Consider the following 19,447-nt stretch of genomic DNA (forward strand, 5'->3'; position numbering starts at 1 on the left):
CCTGCCCTGCACCGCTAGCTGCGAGATTTGAGGAGGCAGCCAGCAGCCCTCTTGAATTCAGACAGTCTCTGTCTCCACCGTAGCAACCTGTGGCCTACCACTGAATTTTTATGTGGCCCCTGAGACCATGGGAAATGTAAACAGAAAATATCATTAACCAGAGTTTTGATGATTTTAAATACTGTATTTCACAAATATTTTCAGACTAGCCACTTTAGCAGTTTGTTTCTGTCGTTGTCAGTTACATTTTTACTTATGTATTTATTTACCACTGGTGGTCTATGGAGCTCTGTGCATTTCCAGTTCTGACATTATGTAATATTCTGGCCTGTTAAGGGTAGAACCGACATTCCTGTGCTCTTCTGTGTACAAAGTTTCCCCTCTCCTCTCATGTAGTGGCTGAGCATATCAACTAATTGCTGCAGCAAAGAGAAAGCACGCTAAACTAAAACTTGAGGGTCCTTTTACTAAGGCACGCTAGTGCGTCCTAGCGTACGCTAAATGCTAACACGCACCGACGCTTCCATAGGATATAATGGACGCACTAGCGCGCCTTAGTAAGAGGACCCCTTAGCTTTGTATACCGGGTCATCAACCAAATAAGGAGCTTGACTCTGTTAACAATAATTTAAAAAGAAGATACAAAAAAAGAAGGAGAAAGGAAACGAAGTCAAAGGAAACAAAAAAAAACAAAACAACTAATGCGGATGGTTTCCAAAATAATTTGCAAACAAAATAGTTTTTAAGTTTTACGAAAGAACTGAAAAGAGCCAGGACCCCTTAAGATAAAAGGCACACATCCAGGAAGATGAACAACCAGCATGAAGAAGGAAAATATATATGTTTGTTTTTTGGGGGGAGAGGGGTTCAGAGAAAAGAATTCAAAATTAAAATGGGGTAAAATAAATCTTACAAAGGGCAGCACAAAATCTATTCAGTTAGAAGCAAAGACAGAGATTATGAGAAGCAAAGACAGATTATGAGAAGCAAAGACAGAATATGAGAAGCAAAGACAGAATATGAGAAGCAAAGACAGAATATGAGAAGCAAAGACAGAATATGAGAAGCAAAGACAGAATATGAGAAGCAAAGACAGATTATGAGAAGCAAAGACAGAATATGAGAAGCAAAGACAGAATATGAGAAGCAAAGACAGAATATGAGAAGCAAAGGCAGAATATGAGAAGCAAAGACAGAATATGAGAAGCAAAGACAGAATATGAGAAGCAAAGACAGAATATGAGAAGCAAAGACAGAATATGAGAAGCAAAGACAGAATATGAGAAGCAAAGACAGAATATGAGAAGCAAAGACAGAATATGAGAAGCAAAGACAGATTATGAGAAGCAAAGACAGAATATGAGAAGCAAAGACAGATTATGAGAAGCAAAGACAGAATATGAGAAGCAAAGACAGAATATGAGAAGCAAAGACAGAATATGAGAAGCAAAGACAGAATATGAGAAGCAAAGACAGAATATGAGAAGCAAAGACAGAATATGAGAAGCAAAGACAGATTATGAGAAGCAAAGACAGAATATGAGAAGCAAAGACAGAATATGAGAAGCAAAGACAGAATATGAGAAGCAAAGACAGAATATGAGAAGCAAAGACAGAATATGAGAAGCAAAGACAGAATATGAGAAGCAAAGACAGATTATGAGAAGCAAAGACAGAATATGAGAAGCAAAGACAGATTATGAGAAGCAAAGACAGATTATGAGAAGCAAAGGCAGAATATGAGAAGCAAAGACAGATTATGAGAAGCAAAGACAGATTATGAGAAGCAAAGACAGATTATGAGAAGCAAAGACAGAATATGAGAAGCAAAGACAGAATATGAGAAGCAAAGACAGATTATGAGAAGCAAAGACAGAATATGAGAAGCAAAGACAGATTATGAGAAGCAAAGACAGAATATGAGAAGCAAAGACAGAATATGAGAAGCAAAGACAGAATATGAGAAGCAAAGACAGAATATGAGAAGCAAAGACAGAATATGAGAAGCAAAGACAGAATATGAGAAGCAAAGACAGATTATGAGAAGCAAAGACAGAATATGAGAAGCAAAGACAGAATATGAGAAGCAAAGACAGAATATGAGAAGCAAAGACAGAATATGAGAAGCAAAGACAGATTATGAGAAGCAAAGGCAGAATATGAGAAGCAAAGGCAGAATATGAGAAGCAAAGACAGATTATGAGAAGCAAAGACAGAATATGAGAAGCAAAGACAGATTATGAGAAGCAAAGACAGAATATGAGAAGCAAAGACAGATTATGAGAAGCAAAGACAGAATATGAGAAGCAAAGACAGATTATGAGAAGCAAAGACAGATTATGAGAAGCAAAGGCAGAATATGAGAAGCAAAGACAGATTATGAGAAGCAAAGACAGATTATGAGAAGCAAAGACAGATTATGAGAAGCAAAGACAGAATATGAGAAGCAAAGACAGAATATGAGAAGCAAAGACAGATTATGAGAAGCAAAGACAGAATATGAGAAGCAAAGACAGATTATGAGAAGCAAAGACAGAATATGAGAAGCAAAGACAGAATATGAGAAGCAAAGACAGAATATGAGAAGCAAAGACAGAATATGAGAAGCAAAGACAGAATATGAGAAGCAAAGACAGAATATGAGAAGCAAAGACAGAATATGAGAAGCAAAGACAGAATATGAGAAGCAAAGACAGAATATGAGAAGCAAAGACAGAATATGAGAAGCAAAGACAGATTATGAGAAGCAAAGGCAGAATATGAGAAGCAAAGGCAGAATATGAGAAGCAAAGACAGAATATGAGAAGCAAAGACAGAATATGAGAAGCAAAGACAGAATATGAGAAGCAAAGACAGAATATGAGAAGCAAAGACAGATTATGAGAAGCAAAGACAGATTATGAGAAGCAAAGACAGAATATGAGAAGCAAAGGCAGAATATGAGAAGCAAAGACAGAATATGAGAAGCAAAGACAGAATATGAGAAGCAAAGACAGAATATGAGAAGCAAAGACAGAATATGAGAAGCAAAGACAGAATATGAGAAGCAAAGGCAGAATATGAGAAGCAAAGACAGATTATGAGAAGCAAAGACAGAATATGAGAAGCAAAGACAGATTATGAGAAGCAAAGACAGAATATGAGAAGCAAAGACAGAATATGAGAAGCAAAGACAGAATATGAGAAGCAAAGACAGATTATGAGAAGCAAAGACAGAATATGAGAAGCAAAGACAGATTATGAGAAGCAAAGACAGAATATGAGAAGCAAAGACAGAATATGAGAAGCAAAGACAGAATATGAGAAGCAAAGACAGAATATGAGAAGCAAAGACAGAATATGAGAAGCAAAGACAGAATATGAGAAGCAAAGACAGATTATGAGAAGCAAAGACAGAATATGAGAAGCAAAGACAGAATATGAGAAGCAAAGACAGAATATGAGAAGCAAAGACAGAATATGAGAAGCAAAGACAGATTATGAGAAGCAAAGACAGATTATGAGAAGCAAAGACAGAATATGAGAAGCAAAGGCAGAATATGAGAAGCAAAGACAGAATATGAGAAGCAAAGACAGAATATGAGAAGCAAAGACAGAATATGAGAAGCAAAGACAGAATATGAGAAGCAAAGACAGATTATGAGAAGCAAAGACAGAATATGAGAAGCAAAGACAGATTATGAGAAGCAAAGACAGATTATGAGAAGCAAAGGCAGAATATGAGAAGCAAAGACAGATTATGAGAAGCAAAGACAGATTATGAGAAGCAAAGACAGAATATGAGAAGCAAAGACAGAATATGAGAAGCAAAGACAGAATATGAGAAGCAAAGACAGATTATGAGAAGCAAAGACAGATTATGAGAAGCAAAGGCAGAATATGAGAAGCAAAGACAGAATATGAGAAGCAAAGACAGATTATGAGAAGCAAAGACAGAATATGAGAAGCAAAGACAGAATATGAGAAGCAAAGACAGAATATGAGAAGCAAAGACAGATTATGAGAAGCAAAGACAGATTATGAGAAGCAAAGGCAGAATATGAGAAGCAAAGGCAGAATATGAGAAGCAAAGACAGAATATGAGAAGCAAAGACAGAATATGAGAAGCAAAGACAGAATATGAGAAGCAAAGACAGATTATGAGAAGCAAAGACAGATTATGAGAAGCAAAGACAGAATATGAGAAGCAAAGGCAGAATATGAGAAGCAAAGACAGAATATGAGAAGCAAAGACAGAATATGAGAAGCAAAGACAGAATATGAGAAGCAAAGACAGAATATGAGAAGCAAAGACAGATTATGAGAAGCAAAGACAGAATATGAGAAGCAAAGACAGATTATGAGAAGCAAAGACAGAATATGAGAAGCAAAGACAGAATATGAGAAGCAAAGACAGAATATGAGAAGCAAAGGCAGAATATGAGAAGCAAAGACAGAATATGAGAAGCAAAGGCAGAATATGAGAAGCAAAGACAGAATATGAGAAGCAAAGACAGAATATGAGAAGCAAAGACAGAATATGAGAAGCAAAGACAGAATATGAGAAGCAAAGACAGAATATGAGAAGCAAAGACAGAATATGAGAAGCAAAGACAGATTATGAGAAGCAAAGACAGATTATGAGAAGCAAAGACAGAATATGAGAAGCAAAGACAGAATATGAGAAGCAAAGACAGAATATGAGAAGCAAAGACAGAATATGAGAAGCAAAGACAGAATATGAGAAGCAAAGACAGAATATGAGAAGCAAAGGCAGAATATGAGAAGCAAAGACAGAATATGAGAAGCAAAGACAGAATATGAGAAGCAAAGACAGAATATGAGAAGCAAAGACAGAATATGAGAAGCAAAGACAGAATATGAGAAGCAAAGACAGAATATGAGAAGCAAAGACAGAATATGAGAAGCAAAGACAGAATATGAGAAGCAAAGACAGAATATGAGAAGCAAAGACAGATTATGAGAAGCAAAGACAGAATATGAGAAGCAAAGACAGAATATGAGAAGCAAAGACAGAATATGAGAAGCAAAGACAGAATATGAGAAGCAAAGACAGAATATGAGAAGCAAAGACAGATTATGAGAAGCAAAGACAGAATATGAGAAGCAAAGGCAGAATATGAGAAGCAAAGACAGAATATGAGAAGCAAAGACAGATTATGAGAAGCAAAGACAGAATATGAGAAGCAAAGACAGATTATGAGAAGCAAAGACAGAATATGAGAAGCAAAGACAGAATATGAGAAGCAAAGACAGAATATGAGAAGCAAAGGCAGAATATGAGAAGCAAAGACAGAATATGAGAAGCAAAGACAGATTATGAGAAGCAAAGACAGAATATGAGAAGCAAAGACAGATTATGAGAAGCAAAGACAGAATATGAGAAGCAAAGGCAGAATATGAGAAGCAAAGACAGAATATGAGAAGCAAAGACAGATTATGAGAAGCAAAGACAGAATATGAGAAGCAAAGACAGATTATGAGAAGCAAAGACAGAATATGAGAAGCAAAGACAGAATATGAGAAGCAAAGACAGAATATGAGAAGCAAAGACAGAATATGAGAAGCAAAGACAGATTATGAGAAGCAAAGACAGATTATGAGAAGCAAAGACAGAATATGAGAAGCAAAGACAGAATATGAGAAGCAAAGACAGAATATGAGAAGCAAAGACAGAATATGAGAAGCAAAGGCAGAATATGAGAAGCAAAGACAGAATATGAGAAGCAAAGACAGAATATGAGAAGCAAAGACAGAATATGAGAAGCAAAGACAGAATATGAGAAGCAAAGACAGAATATGAGAAGCAAAGACAGAATATGAGAAGCAAAGACAGAATATGAGAAGCAAAGACAGAATATGAGAAGCAAAGACAGATTATGAGAAGCAAAGACAGATTATGAGAAGCAAAGACAGAATATGAGAAGCAAAGACAGAATATGAGAAGCAAAGACAGAATATGAGAAGCAAAGACAGAATATGAGAAGCAAAGGCAGAATATGAGAAGCAAAGACAGAATATGAGAAGCAAAGACAGAATATGAGAAGCAAAGACAGAATATGAGAAGCAAAGACAGAATATGAGAAGCAAAGGCAGAATATGAGAAGCAAAGACAGAATATGAGAAGCAAAGACAGAATATGAGAAGCAAAGACAGATTATGAGAAGCAAAGACAGATTATGAGAAGCAAAGACAGAATATGAGAAGCAAAGACAGAATATGAGAAGCAAAGACAGAATATGAGAAGCAAAGACAGAATATGAGAAGCAAAGGCAGAATATGAGAAGCAAAGACAGAATATGAGAAGCAAAGACAGAATATGAGAAGCAAAGACAGAATATGAGAAGCAAAGACAGAATATGAGAAGCAAAGACAGAATATGAGAAGCAAAGACAGAATATGAGAAGCAAAGACAGATTATGAGAAGCAAAGACAGATTATGAGAAGCAAAGACAGATTATGAGAAGCAAAGACAGAATATGAGAAGCAAAGACAGAATATGAGAAGCAAAGACAGAATATGAGAAGCAAAGACAGAATATGAGAAGCAAAGACAGAATATGAGAAGCAAAGACAGAATATGAGAAGCAAAGACAGATTATGAGAAGCAAAGACAGATTATGAGAAGCAAAGACAGATTATGAGAAGCAAAGACAGAATATGAGAAGCAAAGACAGAATATGAGAAGCAAAGACAGAATATGAGAAGCAAAGACAGAATATGAGAAGCAAAGACAGAATATGAGAAGCAAAGACAGAATATGAGAAGCAAAGACAGAATATGAGAAGCAAAGACAGAATATGAGAAGCAAAGACAGATTATGAGAAGCAAAGACAGATTATGAGAAGCAAAGACAGAATATGAGAAGCAAAGACAGATTATGAGAAGCAAAGACAGAATATGAGAAGCAAAGACAGAATATGAGAAGCAAAGACAGATTATGAGAAGCAAAGACAGAATATGAGAAGCAAAGACAGAATATGAGAAGCAAAGACAGAATATGAGAAGCAAAGACAGAATATGAGAAGCAAAGACAGAATATGAGAAGCAAAGACAGATTATGAGAAGGGTGCTTATTTTCTCTTGTGAAAAGGAAGTTCTGGCAGCTCTTATAGAAAAACTATGAGACCTGGATCCTAATTTCCTAAGTAGCAAATCACAGCATGTTGGCACTGTCATCTTAAAATAGGGACACTGGATCATCTAACATACTATTGTCCCTTAATTCTCAGCTTCTGGAAGACAATATGGGTTACAATTAATAAGATATTGGAATCTTCTATTCCGATGTCGTATGATATCGTTTTATTCGGAAGTATGTTAAAATCTAAGGGCTCCTTTTACTAAGGTGCACTAGCGTTTTTAGTACACGCACGAAATTACCGCGCGCTACGCTTCTAGAACTAACGCCAGCTCAACGCTGGTGTTAAGGTCTAGTGAGCGCTATTCCGCACGTTAAAGCCCTAACGCGGCTTCGTAAAAGGAGCCCTAAGTCTCCAATTTCGGCAGCTAAGAATAGATTACTTCTCGTGATGACTGGGATAGCTTTACAAATGAGCACAAAAACCTGGAAGATTTGGGATAAACTGAATCGTGTTTTTTGGTGGTAATCCTTGTGCTTATTTTATCGTTAAGAACTTACGAATTTGGGAATAATTGGTCATAATAAAAACTTTAATGTGATTTGGGGCCCATTAGCAAATTTTGTAACCAATCAATAGTACAAGTTACACATCCTTAACAGAGTTTCATGCACATCCAGGATGGGAGGGAGGGAGGGAAAAGCTATTTTTAATATTACTTGTCAGTAATTAGTGCTATTTAACTGTATCATTTGTTATATTTTCTGATGCACTCTATGTATGTGTAAAAATGAATAAAGAATTATTGAAAAAAATAAAAACCACAGCATGCCAGTGAGCAGGCCCTAGTACAGAGGGGAAGAATATTTCTTCCTCGCAAGACTCGTTTCTGTACGATTTCACTTTCTTGTACTCACTTTGTAAGGCATTTCTCCCGTATGCAACACCATATGCACCCGTAACTCCATCTTCTTCTTAAATTTCTCATGACACAGTGAACAAGTAAAGACCTGCAGTGCAGTAAAGTTAAACCATATGTAATCATATCTTTCAACCACAACCTCTTGTGTGAAATTAAAAACAGCTAATTTTGTTAGTGTTAGACATACTGGAGAACAGAAAGTAAATAGCTAAAAAAATGTTAAGTTCATTTGAGCCATATAGGGCTTATCATAACTGTTCTGGCGAATTCTCAAAAGCCAAGTAAGTTTCAGAATATTCACGGTGAATATGCATGTACTAAAGATTTGGTGAATGCAAATGTCTTTCATGCATACATGAGGATCCTGAATGGCTTGTCACCAGAACAAGTTTGGAAAGCATAGTAATATTTTATTCAATTTTCTATACCGTTCTCCCAGGGGAGCTCTGAACGGTTTACATGAAGTTTCAAGTTTCAAGTTTATTTTAGATTTGTTGAATCGCTTATTTAAATTTACTAAGCGATTTACAAAACAAAAAAAATAATACAAATAATAGGTTAGTTAAACTTTAATACAATGTTAAAAATAAAATTAAAATTATACAGACTAACGGACACATAGGGAAAGAAGGGTAAAATTACATTTGTATAAAAAAACAAAAGGATTTGAAGGTAAAAAAACATGAGGTAAGGGAAAGAAAAGAGGGAAAAGATAAGTTGAGGAAGGATTAGGAAAATTGGTTTCATACGTTATATGCGTCTTTAAAAAGGAAACTTTTTAAGCTACTTTTAAACTGCTTTAAATCTTTTTCTATTCTAAGATACTGGGGCAAGTTATTCCATAATTGTGGGGCTATGACAGAAAAAATATCAGTACGACGAGTTCCAATAATTTTTAGTGAAGGAACTGTTAGAAGATTTTGGTTGGTTGATCTTAATGTGCGAGGAGTACAATATGGGATAAGTAGTCTGTTGATAAATAGAGGTTCGTTTGAGATCAATGTTTTAAAAACTAAAAGTAGTATTTTAAAGGTAATACGATGAGAGATAGGGAGCCAATGAGATTCAATAAAAAGTGGTGTGACATGGTCAAATTTTTTACAATTATGTATTAATTTGATTGCTGTGTTTTGGACTATCTGGAGACGTTTTTTCTCTTTCTGAGAGATATTAAATAGTAAAGCATTACAATAATCCAGTTTTGAAATAATGAGTGAGTGAATAAGTATGTTTAATGATTTAGGCTCTAAAAATTTAGCAATTGATCTGATCATACGCAATCTAAAAAAAGATATTCTAATTGTATTTGTAATATGGTCATGAAAAGTTAATCCATCATCAATTGTGACTCCTAATATTTTTAGGGAGCTTACTAGGTTTATTTGTGCATTATCTAAAATAAACGAAGAATTTAGGTGTATATCTTTTTTCCAAGGGAAAAAGAGTGCTTTGGATTTTTGAACATTTAAGGCTAACATGTTTGAGTTTAGCCATGAATTTATTCAGGTACTTGAGCAGTTTTCCCTATCTGTCCCGGCAGGCTCACAATCTATCTAATGTACCGGGGGCAATGGGGAGATTAAGTGACTTGCCCAGGGTCGCTTGAACCACTGCTCCATACTCTCCCCCTAGTCTTGTGCTCTTTTCTTCTGTGGCCATACGCCCACAGGTACTCTAATATATGTGCTCTAGTCTTCTACTGAGACAATAGGATGAGAAATTCCAATGTGCAGTGGGCTGTAGTTCTCACACTGAAATACCGAGGTTCAACACCTGCAGTCCTGCATGCCGCAATGGCATTGCAGTAGTCAAGTTTGGAGAGGATGATGGATTGGACGAGGACGGTGAAATGTTTTTGGCGAAAGTAGGATCTTACTTTCCTCAGCATGTGGAGGCTGAAAAAGCATGATTTTGCCAAGGAGTTGAGGTGGTCGTTGAGGGAGAGAGGAGTCAATAATGATGCCAAGGACCTTTCTTGAGAACTCAAGGTGTAGAGCAGCGCCTGTGATAAGTGCGAAGAGGGTGGGCACTGGTGTTCTAACTTTGGGCCGAGCCAGAGTAATTTTGTTTTTGATTCATTCAGTTTCATCTGCACCGAGAGGGACCAGGAGTTGAATCTCATTATGCAAGATGTAATGTTCTCGTGGAGGTTAGTGAGGTTCTGGTCCGTTTCAAGGAGGACAAGGATGTCATCAGCGTATGTGTAGATTGTTTCAAGGGGGGAAAGTTGGAGGAGCTTCAGGGAGGACATGTAGATGTTAAAGAGAATAGGGGATAGGGATGATCCCTGAGGGACACCGCAAGATGGTGTCCAAGGAACGGAAATGGTGCCTTTTGTGTTGACAGTGTAGGAGCGAGAGCGAAGGAAGTTTGAGATATGTAGAACTGAACTTGGGGAATAAAAAATTTGTGTATGCAATTACATCTGCATCCAACGATTAGCACTACAGGCCCTTAGGAGCATAAACGCATTTATTTTACAAGAATTCCACTCCTTCCCCTTATTAGGTCAGTAGGAGAACCCAAAGCCCTGGAGGAAAAGGACTATTCAAAATGGTTCACCATACTACAACACTTTGTGCCAGGCAGAGGAGGATGTGGGTGGAGTGGTATAAAAGGGCATCTGAACACGGTCCTCGTGAAAGTTGGCTGCCACACAGCTTGTTCTCTTTTCCAGGAATGTGCTCCAAGACATGTACCTGTTCTGATCTACTCAAACAGTTTCGGGCTTCGTGCTCCAGCAGGTTGTCTTTTCTAAAATAACACTTCCCACATTTGGAACATCTGAAGGGTTTCTCTCCTGTGTGCTTCCTGAAATTGACATCAAAGTAACATTCAATTAAGCAAGACTTTCTTGGCCAGCAAAATCCACATGGGCAGAGTTATATAGCTCCCCATAATTATTCCAGCCCTATATATCAAAGTATGATTTCAGAAACACTGGTGACCAGCTAAAACACAAGCATTCAATACAGAAGCTACATCTCAAGTAGTTATCCCAGAAAAGGGAAATTTAAATATCTACACATAAAAATGTGTTAAACTAATAATTTCAGAATTGCCATTCTACATAAAAAATAAAAAAAACTACCATTCACCAGCAGGTTATAAGGCAGGGGTGTCAAAGTCCCTCCTCGAGGGCCGCAATCCAGTCAGGTTTTCAGGATTTCCTCAATGAATATGCATGAGATCTATTAGCATACAATGAAAGCAGTGCATGCAAATAGATCTCATGCATATTCATTGGGGAAATCCTGAAAGTCCGACTGGATTGCGGCCCTCGAGGAGAGACTTTGACACCCCTGCTATATGGGATATGTGATGATCAGACAAAAAACAAATTTATTTATAATTGCAAATCCATGTAATAAAAAAAGAGAAGAACATGGGTACTTAGAATATGTAATAGTGAACATTCACATGATCATTGCTTGATGCTTCTTATGATTTAAAGTTCAGGGTTTTAAGTTCTACTAGTCATATGTTCGTACTGGAGAGAAAAAATTAATCTTAGGTTGTGATACCTTTTAAAGGACTACTGTAACAGAAAACAAAGATATTGCAGTCCAAGAACTTCCAAGACCTCCCCGTCTAAAGAGCTGACATCCAAAAAGGCCTCCTGAGGTTTTGAAAGCTCACAGAATACAGCATCTTTAGATATCACAACCTGCCAAGACTCCTGTATTTGAGCAAACAAACCATTATTAAAATTACAAAGGGGAAAACTTCTTGCATCCAAACCTACTGAAATAGATTCAAGGCCGGAGCAGTATGAAAGATATCCAGACGTTTAAATGTGCCAATGTACCTGTGCAAAGCAATAAGTGCAACTGAACAGGGGCTCATTTTATATACTGAAATGCCTCTCGATAGCACTTTTGAAATAAAGGATTCAGCTGTGCTTTGCTGAACTTTGGCGCTTATCATTTTTTTGCATGTATGATTTTTGACTTTACTTACATTAATCAGGAACACAGTATAGCTTAGAACAGTGGTCTCAAACTCAAACCCTTTGCAGGGCCACATTTTGGATTTGGCGGTACTTGGAGGGCCGCAGAAAAAAATAGTTAATGTCTTATTAAAGAAATGATAATTTTGCATGAGGTAAAACTCTTTATAGTTTATAAATCTTTCCTTTTGCTAAGTCTTAATAATAATATTGTAATTTATAGCTAAAGAGACATATGATCAAGAAACTGTTTTATTTTACTTTTGTGATTATGATAAACATACCGAGGGCCTCAAAATAGTACCTGGCGGGCCGCATGTGGCCCCCGGGCCGCAAGTCTGAGACCACTGGCTTAGAATGAATGTTTTACCTGTTGTGCACTTTCAGATAATATTTGCTGAGGAATTTCTTGTGACACGTGGGACACTCCACTGGCATGTTCACACCTTTGCGATTCATAAGATTATTATCCTCCAGTGATCTAAGGCCAGAGGAAGGCTCCAGACGAGATGGCTTTTTCACGAGACACAGTCTCCTTTTGGTGCCAACCTTCTTTTTATGAGGAATGTAGTCTTCGTCTGTTTGTTGATTAATGTTTCCATAAGTTTCCACTGAAACAGCATCTTGCAGCTCGACAACTTGTATCTCCCACTGTAGCGGAACAGGGACCCAATTACCTAAAGTCACTGCACACTTTCACTGGGAGCTCTATTGATCATTAAATATTACACTGTTGCAGTTAAATTCTTCAGTCTAAGTTGCCCTTTCAGGCATAATTGGTTAAATTCTCTGAACAAAAAATAATGACCGCTAAGATAAATGTATGTAATATTGAGTACAGGCAATTTATATTAAGGGAACTAGAATACAATGAGATAACATTTCAAGATGTAATGGAATGCTCAACACAACCCCCTAATCAAGGGCTTAGCCAAAACTCCATTTCTGGGGCTCCCAAGGGTAGCCTGAGGGGGCCTGGTATTTTCTTCCCGTTCCCCTTCCCACTGATGCCACAATAGAATACAAAACCTTGGTTTGCGAGCATAATTAGTTCCATAAACGTGCTTGTAATCGAAAACACTCATATATCAAAGTGAATTATATATAATAAAACCCTAAGCGCACATGCGCACTTAGGATTTCGTGTTCCCTGCCACTGTGGTGTGTGATCCGTGGCAGCCAACCCAGCGGCAGGGAACATTCTGGCCACTCCCCTCTTCCCGCACTCACTCACCCTGGAAGCCAGGCAAGCTCTCTCCCTGCCCGCATCCTCGGCAGGGAACACACCTCGGCCCTCACTCGCCGCTGCTGCTGATCCTCCTGTAAAGAGCAGCCTGCGATGGTGGCCGGCTTTAGCGAACCTCGCAGGCCACTCTCCAGCCTCGGTAGCACGTTCCCTCTGACGCACGGGAACGCATGTGAGAGGATCGCGGGATTGCAGTGTGAGAGGAGCCGCCGCCGGCACTTTTAAAACTTGAAACAAAAACCTTCGGCCGCAGCAGGCCAGCCCATGGGAAGGGAAGGGGAAGGGGCCGAATGGAGCAGGCCAGATCGCATTAAGAGAAGGGAGGGGCCGAACGGAGCAGGACAGCTCACGGTAAGAGAAGGGAATTGCTTCACAGGGACCTGGAGGGGAAGGGAAATACCTCTGCTGCTTCTGCAAAAGAAAGTTGGGGGGGAGTGGGGGGGGGAAATGCTGCTACTACTTCACAGGGACCTGGCAGGGAAGGGAAATACCGCTGCTGCTTCTGCAAAGGAAAGTGAGGGGGGGGGGGAGACAGAAAGAAATACAGACAGACAAAGGAGGCCAGGGAGAGAGACAGACAGAAATAAAGACAGACAAGGGACCAGAGAGACAGACAGACAGGCAAAGGGTGCCAGGGAGGGAGAGACAGAAAGAAAGGAAGAAAGAGACAGGAGAAAGAGAGAGAGACATAAATAAAGAAAGACAGACAGGCATAATGTAACGGGCTTAAACACTAGTAAGAAATAATGGAAACTCGAGACGATTCGTTCCACAACCAAAAAACTTTAATACAAAATACTGTATGTACTTGTATTGCAAGACCTCGCTCATTTAGAACAGTCACTAAACTCCTGCAGCGTCAGAGAGAGAAGAACCACCGGCTCAGTTGTGATGATGTGACGTGTGTTTACTGTACGTACTTGTATTGCAAGACCTTGCTCGTTTATCAAGTTAAAATTTAATAAAATGTTTTTGCTTGTCTTGCAAAACACTTGCATACCAAGTTGCTTGCAATCCAAGGCTTTACTGTATTACCTTTGCAGGACAGGATGCCAAGTCCAAGAGTTCTGCCTGTGCTCAACAAGCAGCACTTAATTCAGCCTGTGCACTTCGGCCACTAATGCTCAGTTCAGTCTGAGCGTGTGCCGAAGAACCAGCATTGGCAGCCAAAGCATGCCTGCTCAATTGAGTGTTGCTCGTTCAGCACAGGTGGGATTTGTGCAGATGTAATCGGTTGGTGGGGCGTGGCATTCTTGCTAGTCATAAAAGCAGAGGGGGCTCAGGCCTTCAAGATCTTCCCTGGGGATACACCACTGCCCCTAATTACATAAACCTGTGCGTACAACTTGACACTTAATGCACAAAGTTGCGTCCACGAGATATAGAATAGTGTAACAATTAAGTTAGGCACATTAGTTTTATCAATAGTCGGCTATAATTGGCGCTAATTTTCAGTTCCATGTTAACCACTCTTAGTTAGTATTCTAAAAGGTGGGTGTGCAAAATCCATGGGTGGATCAAGGGTGTGCCTAACACTTATGCGTGGAGGTTATAAAATAGTCACTTACCACCTAACTAACAGCAGTTAAGTATGAGTAATTTACACTAGCTGCAGAATAACTACAGAATTTGCACTTAAAGTGTGCATCATCCCAATGCCTAACTTTCTCTGTCTTATACACACGAAACATAATCACAGCATGTCCTAAAGTTAATTAGTGCCTAATCAATAGTTCATATAGCTACCAGTGAATAAACCACTTTTCTTTATTTTTGTAAACTGTTATCGTACAGCAAAGAAACTGTGCCTTCACCCATTAATGGAAAACGTGTTAGTTCTCTGGGATAGAAGTGCAACCTCCAGAGGCATCCTGGGGTAAATAACAGGAATCACATGGCATTCAATTGAAGCATTGCTTCACATTCCAGGATTAAATAAATCAGACACACATAATAAATGCTGATTCCTCAGCAGAGCTACAGTTGAAAACATGGACTCTTTGGGGGTAGAAGGTGGGAAGGGAAATGACCAATAATTGTTAAATTTGCTATAAAAAATTGGTCCAGACTCAGTCATCAAACAGGTCAATTCTAGATTTATGCCCATCAGAAAGTCCCAGTGAAACCACCAGTTCCGAATTGGATCAACTTTTATGTATTTTTTTTTCTCTCCAACAGTTTTAGAACCAAGTTTTCAAATAGAAAAACAGACCCACCTAGTAAAACCTGTACTTTAGACCAAATTATTCATCTACCTAGTTGAGATTCTTCCACTTTGTATAGAATAAGATATAAATTTCCATATGCAATACAAAACTAGTTTCCCTCCTTCCACCCTCTCTCCCAACTTTCCTTCCACTATCACCCTCTTAAGTCAGTCCCAAGCATAGGGAATAGGATAGAGAATGACACAGTGACAAAATTCATCACCGTTCCCGTCCCCGCGGATAATAATCCCATGTCATTTTCTAGTGTCTATTTCAACCTCGGTCCTTCTACACCAGCATTCTTCAAAGCAAAGCTTGCGGGTCAGTGGTTGTGGCCATTCATACTCTGATTCTTATGTGAACCAAGGATAATGAAGCCATTGTGACATCACTGATGTGATTGGCTCTTAGGCACTGGTGGAATGAGGCATTATGACATCACAATATCTGTTCTGGATATCAGAGACTCATTCTGTAGTGTCTGTTTCAACCTCGGTCCTTCTACACCAGCATTCTTCAAAGCAAAGCTTGCGGGTCAGTGGTTGTGCCCAATTATACTCTGATTCTTTCCTCTCTCCTTAAAGAATGGCATGAAGATGGTTTCCCGTGGTTATCCGCGGGGATGGTAATGGTGATGAATTTTGTCACCGTGTCATTCTCTAGAATAGGATGAAGTTAAGAGGTGATAGGCTCCGGAGTAATCAGAGGAAATATTTTTTTATAGAAAGGGTGGTAGATGCGTGGAACAGTCTCCCAGAAGAGGTGGTGGAGACAGAGACTGTGTGCTGAATTAAAGAGGGCCGTGCAAAGGCACGAGGGATCTCTCAGAGAGAGAAAAAGATAATGGTTATTGCGGATGGGCAGACTAGACGGGCTATTTGGCCTTTTTTCTGCCATCTTGTGTGCAATTTCAGGTTTTGTCATCTTCAATCTTAATTCTTCCAGAACTGTTACAGGTCAGTCTGACTGACCTCTGTGGCAGATAAATGCATGGAAACACTGCTAAAAACACATGATAGTAAAGTGTCAGCTGAATCTGATTAACATCTTTGACTGGGTGCGAGAGAGTTGGATCAATGGATAGACTAGATATTGATGTCCTCAGCTTTCAGAAAAGCAACTGACACAGTTTCCTGTAGGCAATTTATAAATAAACTGAGCACCATTGGTGTGTATTAGAACGTAGTTAAGTGGGAAGTAACAAAGGGCAGTGCTAAGTGATGTTCACTCTGAGGATAAGGGCATTGGTCCTTGGTCTGTTCAAATTAATATTTTTGTAGTAATAGTGCAGAAGGATTATCTGGTAAGGTTTGCCTATTTGCAGATATCACCAAAATCTGAAATAGAGTAGACACCCTGGAAGGTATTGGTAACATGAGACCTAGTGAAACTTGAAGAATGGTCTAGTTATTTTCCAACTAAAATTTAATGCTAAAACATGCAGGGACATTTAATTGGGCTGCAAAAATCCAAGGGAAAGAGACTTGGGAGTACTTGCAGACAAGTCAATGAAGCTATTAGCGTAATGGGCTGCAGCAGCGAAAAGGGCGAACAGAATGCTAGGAATGATTAAGAAGGGGATCAAACACAGATTGGAGAAGATTATCGTGCCGCTGTACTGGGCCATGTGCGCCCCCACCTGGAATACTGCGTCCAACACTGGTCGCCGTATATGAAAAAGGACATACTACTACTCCAAAGGGTCCAGAGAAGAGCGACAAAAATGGTTAAGGGACTGGAGGAGCTGCCGTACAATGAGAGGCTAGAGAAACTGGGCCTCTTCTCCCTTGAAAAGAGGAGACTGAGAGGAGACATGATCAAGACATTCAAGATATTGAAGGGAATTGACTTAGTAGAGAAAGAAAGATTGTTCACCCTCTCTCTAAGGTGGAGAGAACAAGAGGGCACTCTCTAAAGTTAAAAGGGGATAGATTCCGTACCAACGTAAGGAAGTTCTTCTTCACCCAGAGAGTGGTAGAAATCTGGAACGCTCTTCCAGAGGCTGTTATAGGTGAAAGCACCCTCCAGAGATTCATGAAAAGGTTAGACAAGTTCTTGCTGAACCAGAATGTACGTAGGTAAGGCTAGACTCAAATAGGGCACTGGTCTTTGACCTAGGGGCTGCTGCGTGAGCAGACTGCTGGGCACGATGGACCACTGGTCTGACCCAGCAGCAGCAATTCTTATGTTGTGTGCATGAAAGAAGAGTGGAACTTGAGGGTGATCATATTTGGCAATCTTAAGGTAATCAACTAGGTAGAAAGAGTGATGGTAAAAACCAGAAGGATGCTTAGATGTATAAGGAGAGGACTGGCCGGCAGGAGAGCTATATCTTCAAAAATATATATATATATATAAAAACAGAATAGAGAAAGTCCAGGGCAATGGTTCTCAACCCAATCCTCAGGACATACCTAAACAGCAAATATTTAAGATAAATACAGTAAATATGCACGAGACAGATTTGGATTCAGTGGAATTAGCACTGGGTGTGTGTGTCTCAATGACTGGGTTGTGAACCCCTGGATCTAGTGCTTTTCCTCATAAAGCTTATGGGGGACAGACATAAAAGTCTCAATATGTGTATTCTGGAAGAGAGAGAGAAGATAAATGAATTAGAGGCAGGCCTATTTTACTTTAAAGGAATCTCTGGAAGGAGGGGACAGACTCAGGAGTAATCTAAGGAAAGATGTCTCTATGATAGGGTGATGAATGCATGGAATGGTTTCCTAATGGAGGTGGTAGAAATGAGGATTGTACCTGAATTCAAGAAAGCAGGGGACAAGCATAGAGGATCTCTAAGAGAGAAGAGATTGTAGAGCTCAGTAAGTAAGCAGCATTGATGGGGGCATGGTGATACTTAATTACACCATAGACTGGATGGACCATTTGGGTCTTTATCTGCCGTCATTTACTATGTTACATAGTTAGTCACAGACACTTAGGGATAGATTCACAAAGCAAACCGATCGTGTACCGATCGGTTTGCGACCCGATTTCCCTCCGATCTGATTCACTAACCTCTCTTGCAATCTGCTTCCGATCCATGTATGTAAATTAGGCAGGGATGCAATTCACTAAACAGAAGAAGGAAGACCGATTGAGCTTGCTGATCCAAAGTGACCAGTCGCTTCATTTCTTACCAACTCTCCTGCCTTAAAACCATGGGCTGGCAATTCTTCCTTTTTTATATATTCTGTAAATCGCATTGCCAGCCCGTGGTTTTAACCCACCCCCATGGCCCACAAAAGGCAGGAGGGATGCCGGCAGCTTCTCCTGTCACTACTGTCAGGGTCTGTGCGTGCTCCAGGATCGCTCTCTAGTGATCCATGCTGTGGGTGGGGGGGGGCGTGTCAATGATCGTCCCCATTTGCAAGCAGGCCTTTTGTGAATTTGTTGGCCTGCATGCAATTGGGAACGGATAGGAGACAGAATCGGGGGTTAGTGAATCTAGCCCTTAATCACTGTGACACAATGATACTGACATACAGAGCTTCATTTTAGACAGTTCATAGAAGCAGGAATTGAGACGTACAGTCAGTGTGTCTCAAGTTTCACCAGTATTTTAGAACAGAATCTGCTAACGTAGAGCCTCTTCTAAAATATAGGAGAAATGGATGTTTATGTGCAAGGACTGTGCGGCATAAACATCCATTTTAGAAAAATAAATGTGCTCAATATCAACAGATTCAAAGCCACCACATAATTGAGTTATCTTTGCAACCCTGGAAACATAACCTGATGCTGTCACAGTGACCAGTTTCTTTTGCCAGTTTAACATTTAGGGGCATTAAAGGGGCAATCCCTCTAATCCCTTCAGTAACAGCCATTTCTCAAATCTTAAATGTGCGTGCTAACTATGTGTAACTTCTGGCGTCAATCTTTAAGGACAAAAATTTTGTCCTCTTCTGAAACGGAGAATAAATGTCTATGAACTAGTCACGTCCTTGTACCATCCAAGACATGCCCAGCCCATGCCTCCCTTGCCATTTGCAAGCACTTGGGTTTGATACAGGCATATCCCAGCAATACATATTTAAGT

General features: G+C 39.4%; 1 protein-coding gene across 2 annotated transcripts in view; it reads right to left on the reverse strand.

Annotated features, from left to right (window-relative positions):
- The window catches only part of ZBTB48 (zinc finger and BTB domain containing 48), a 43,207-nt gene that overhangs the window by 12,584 nt on the left and 11,176 nt on the right, over positions 1–19,447 (reverse strand). For both annotated transcript variants that reach the window (XM_033921368.1, XM_033921369.1), the window contains exons 3-5: positions 12,323–12,603; positions 10,703–10,814; positions 7,999–8,091 (exon numbers count right to left, since the gene is read on the reverse strand). In XM_033921368.1, the coding sequence (XP_033777259.1) occupies positions 7,999–8,091; positions 10,703–10,814; positions 12,323–12,603 (486 nt within the window). The remainder of the gene's footprint in view (positions 1–7,998; positions 8,092–10,702; positions 10,815–12,322; positions 12,604–19,447) is intronic.

This window comes from Geotrypetes seraphini, chromosome 15 (assembly GCF_902459505.1).
Source record: "Geotrypetes seraphini chromosome 15, aGeoSer1.1, whole genome shotgun sequence".
NCBI lineage: Eukaryota > Metazoa > Chordata > Amphibia > Gymnophiona > Dermophiidae > Geotrypetes > Geotrypetes seraphini.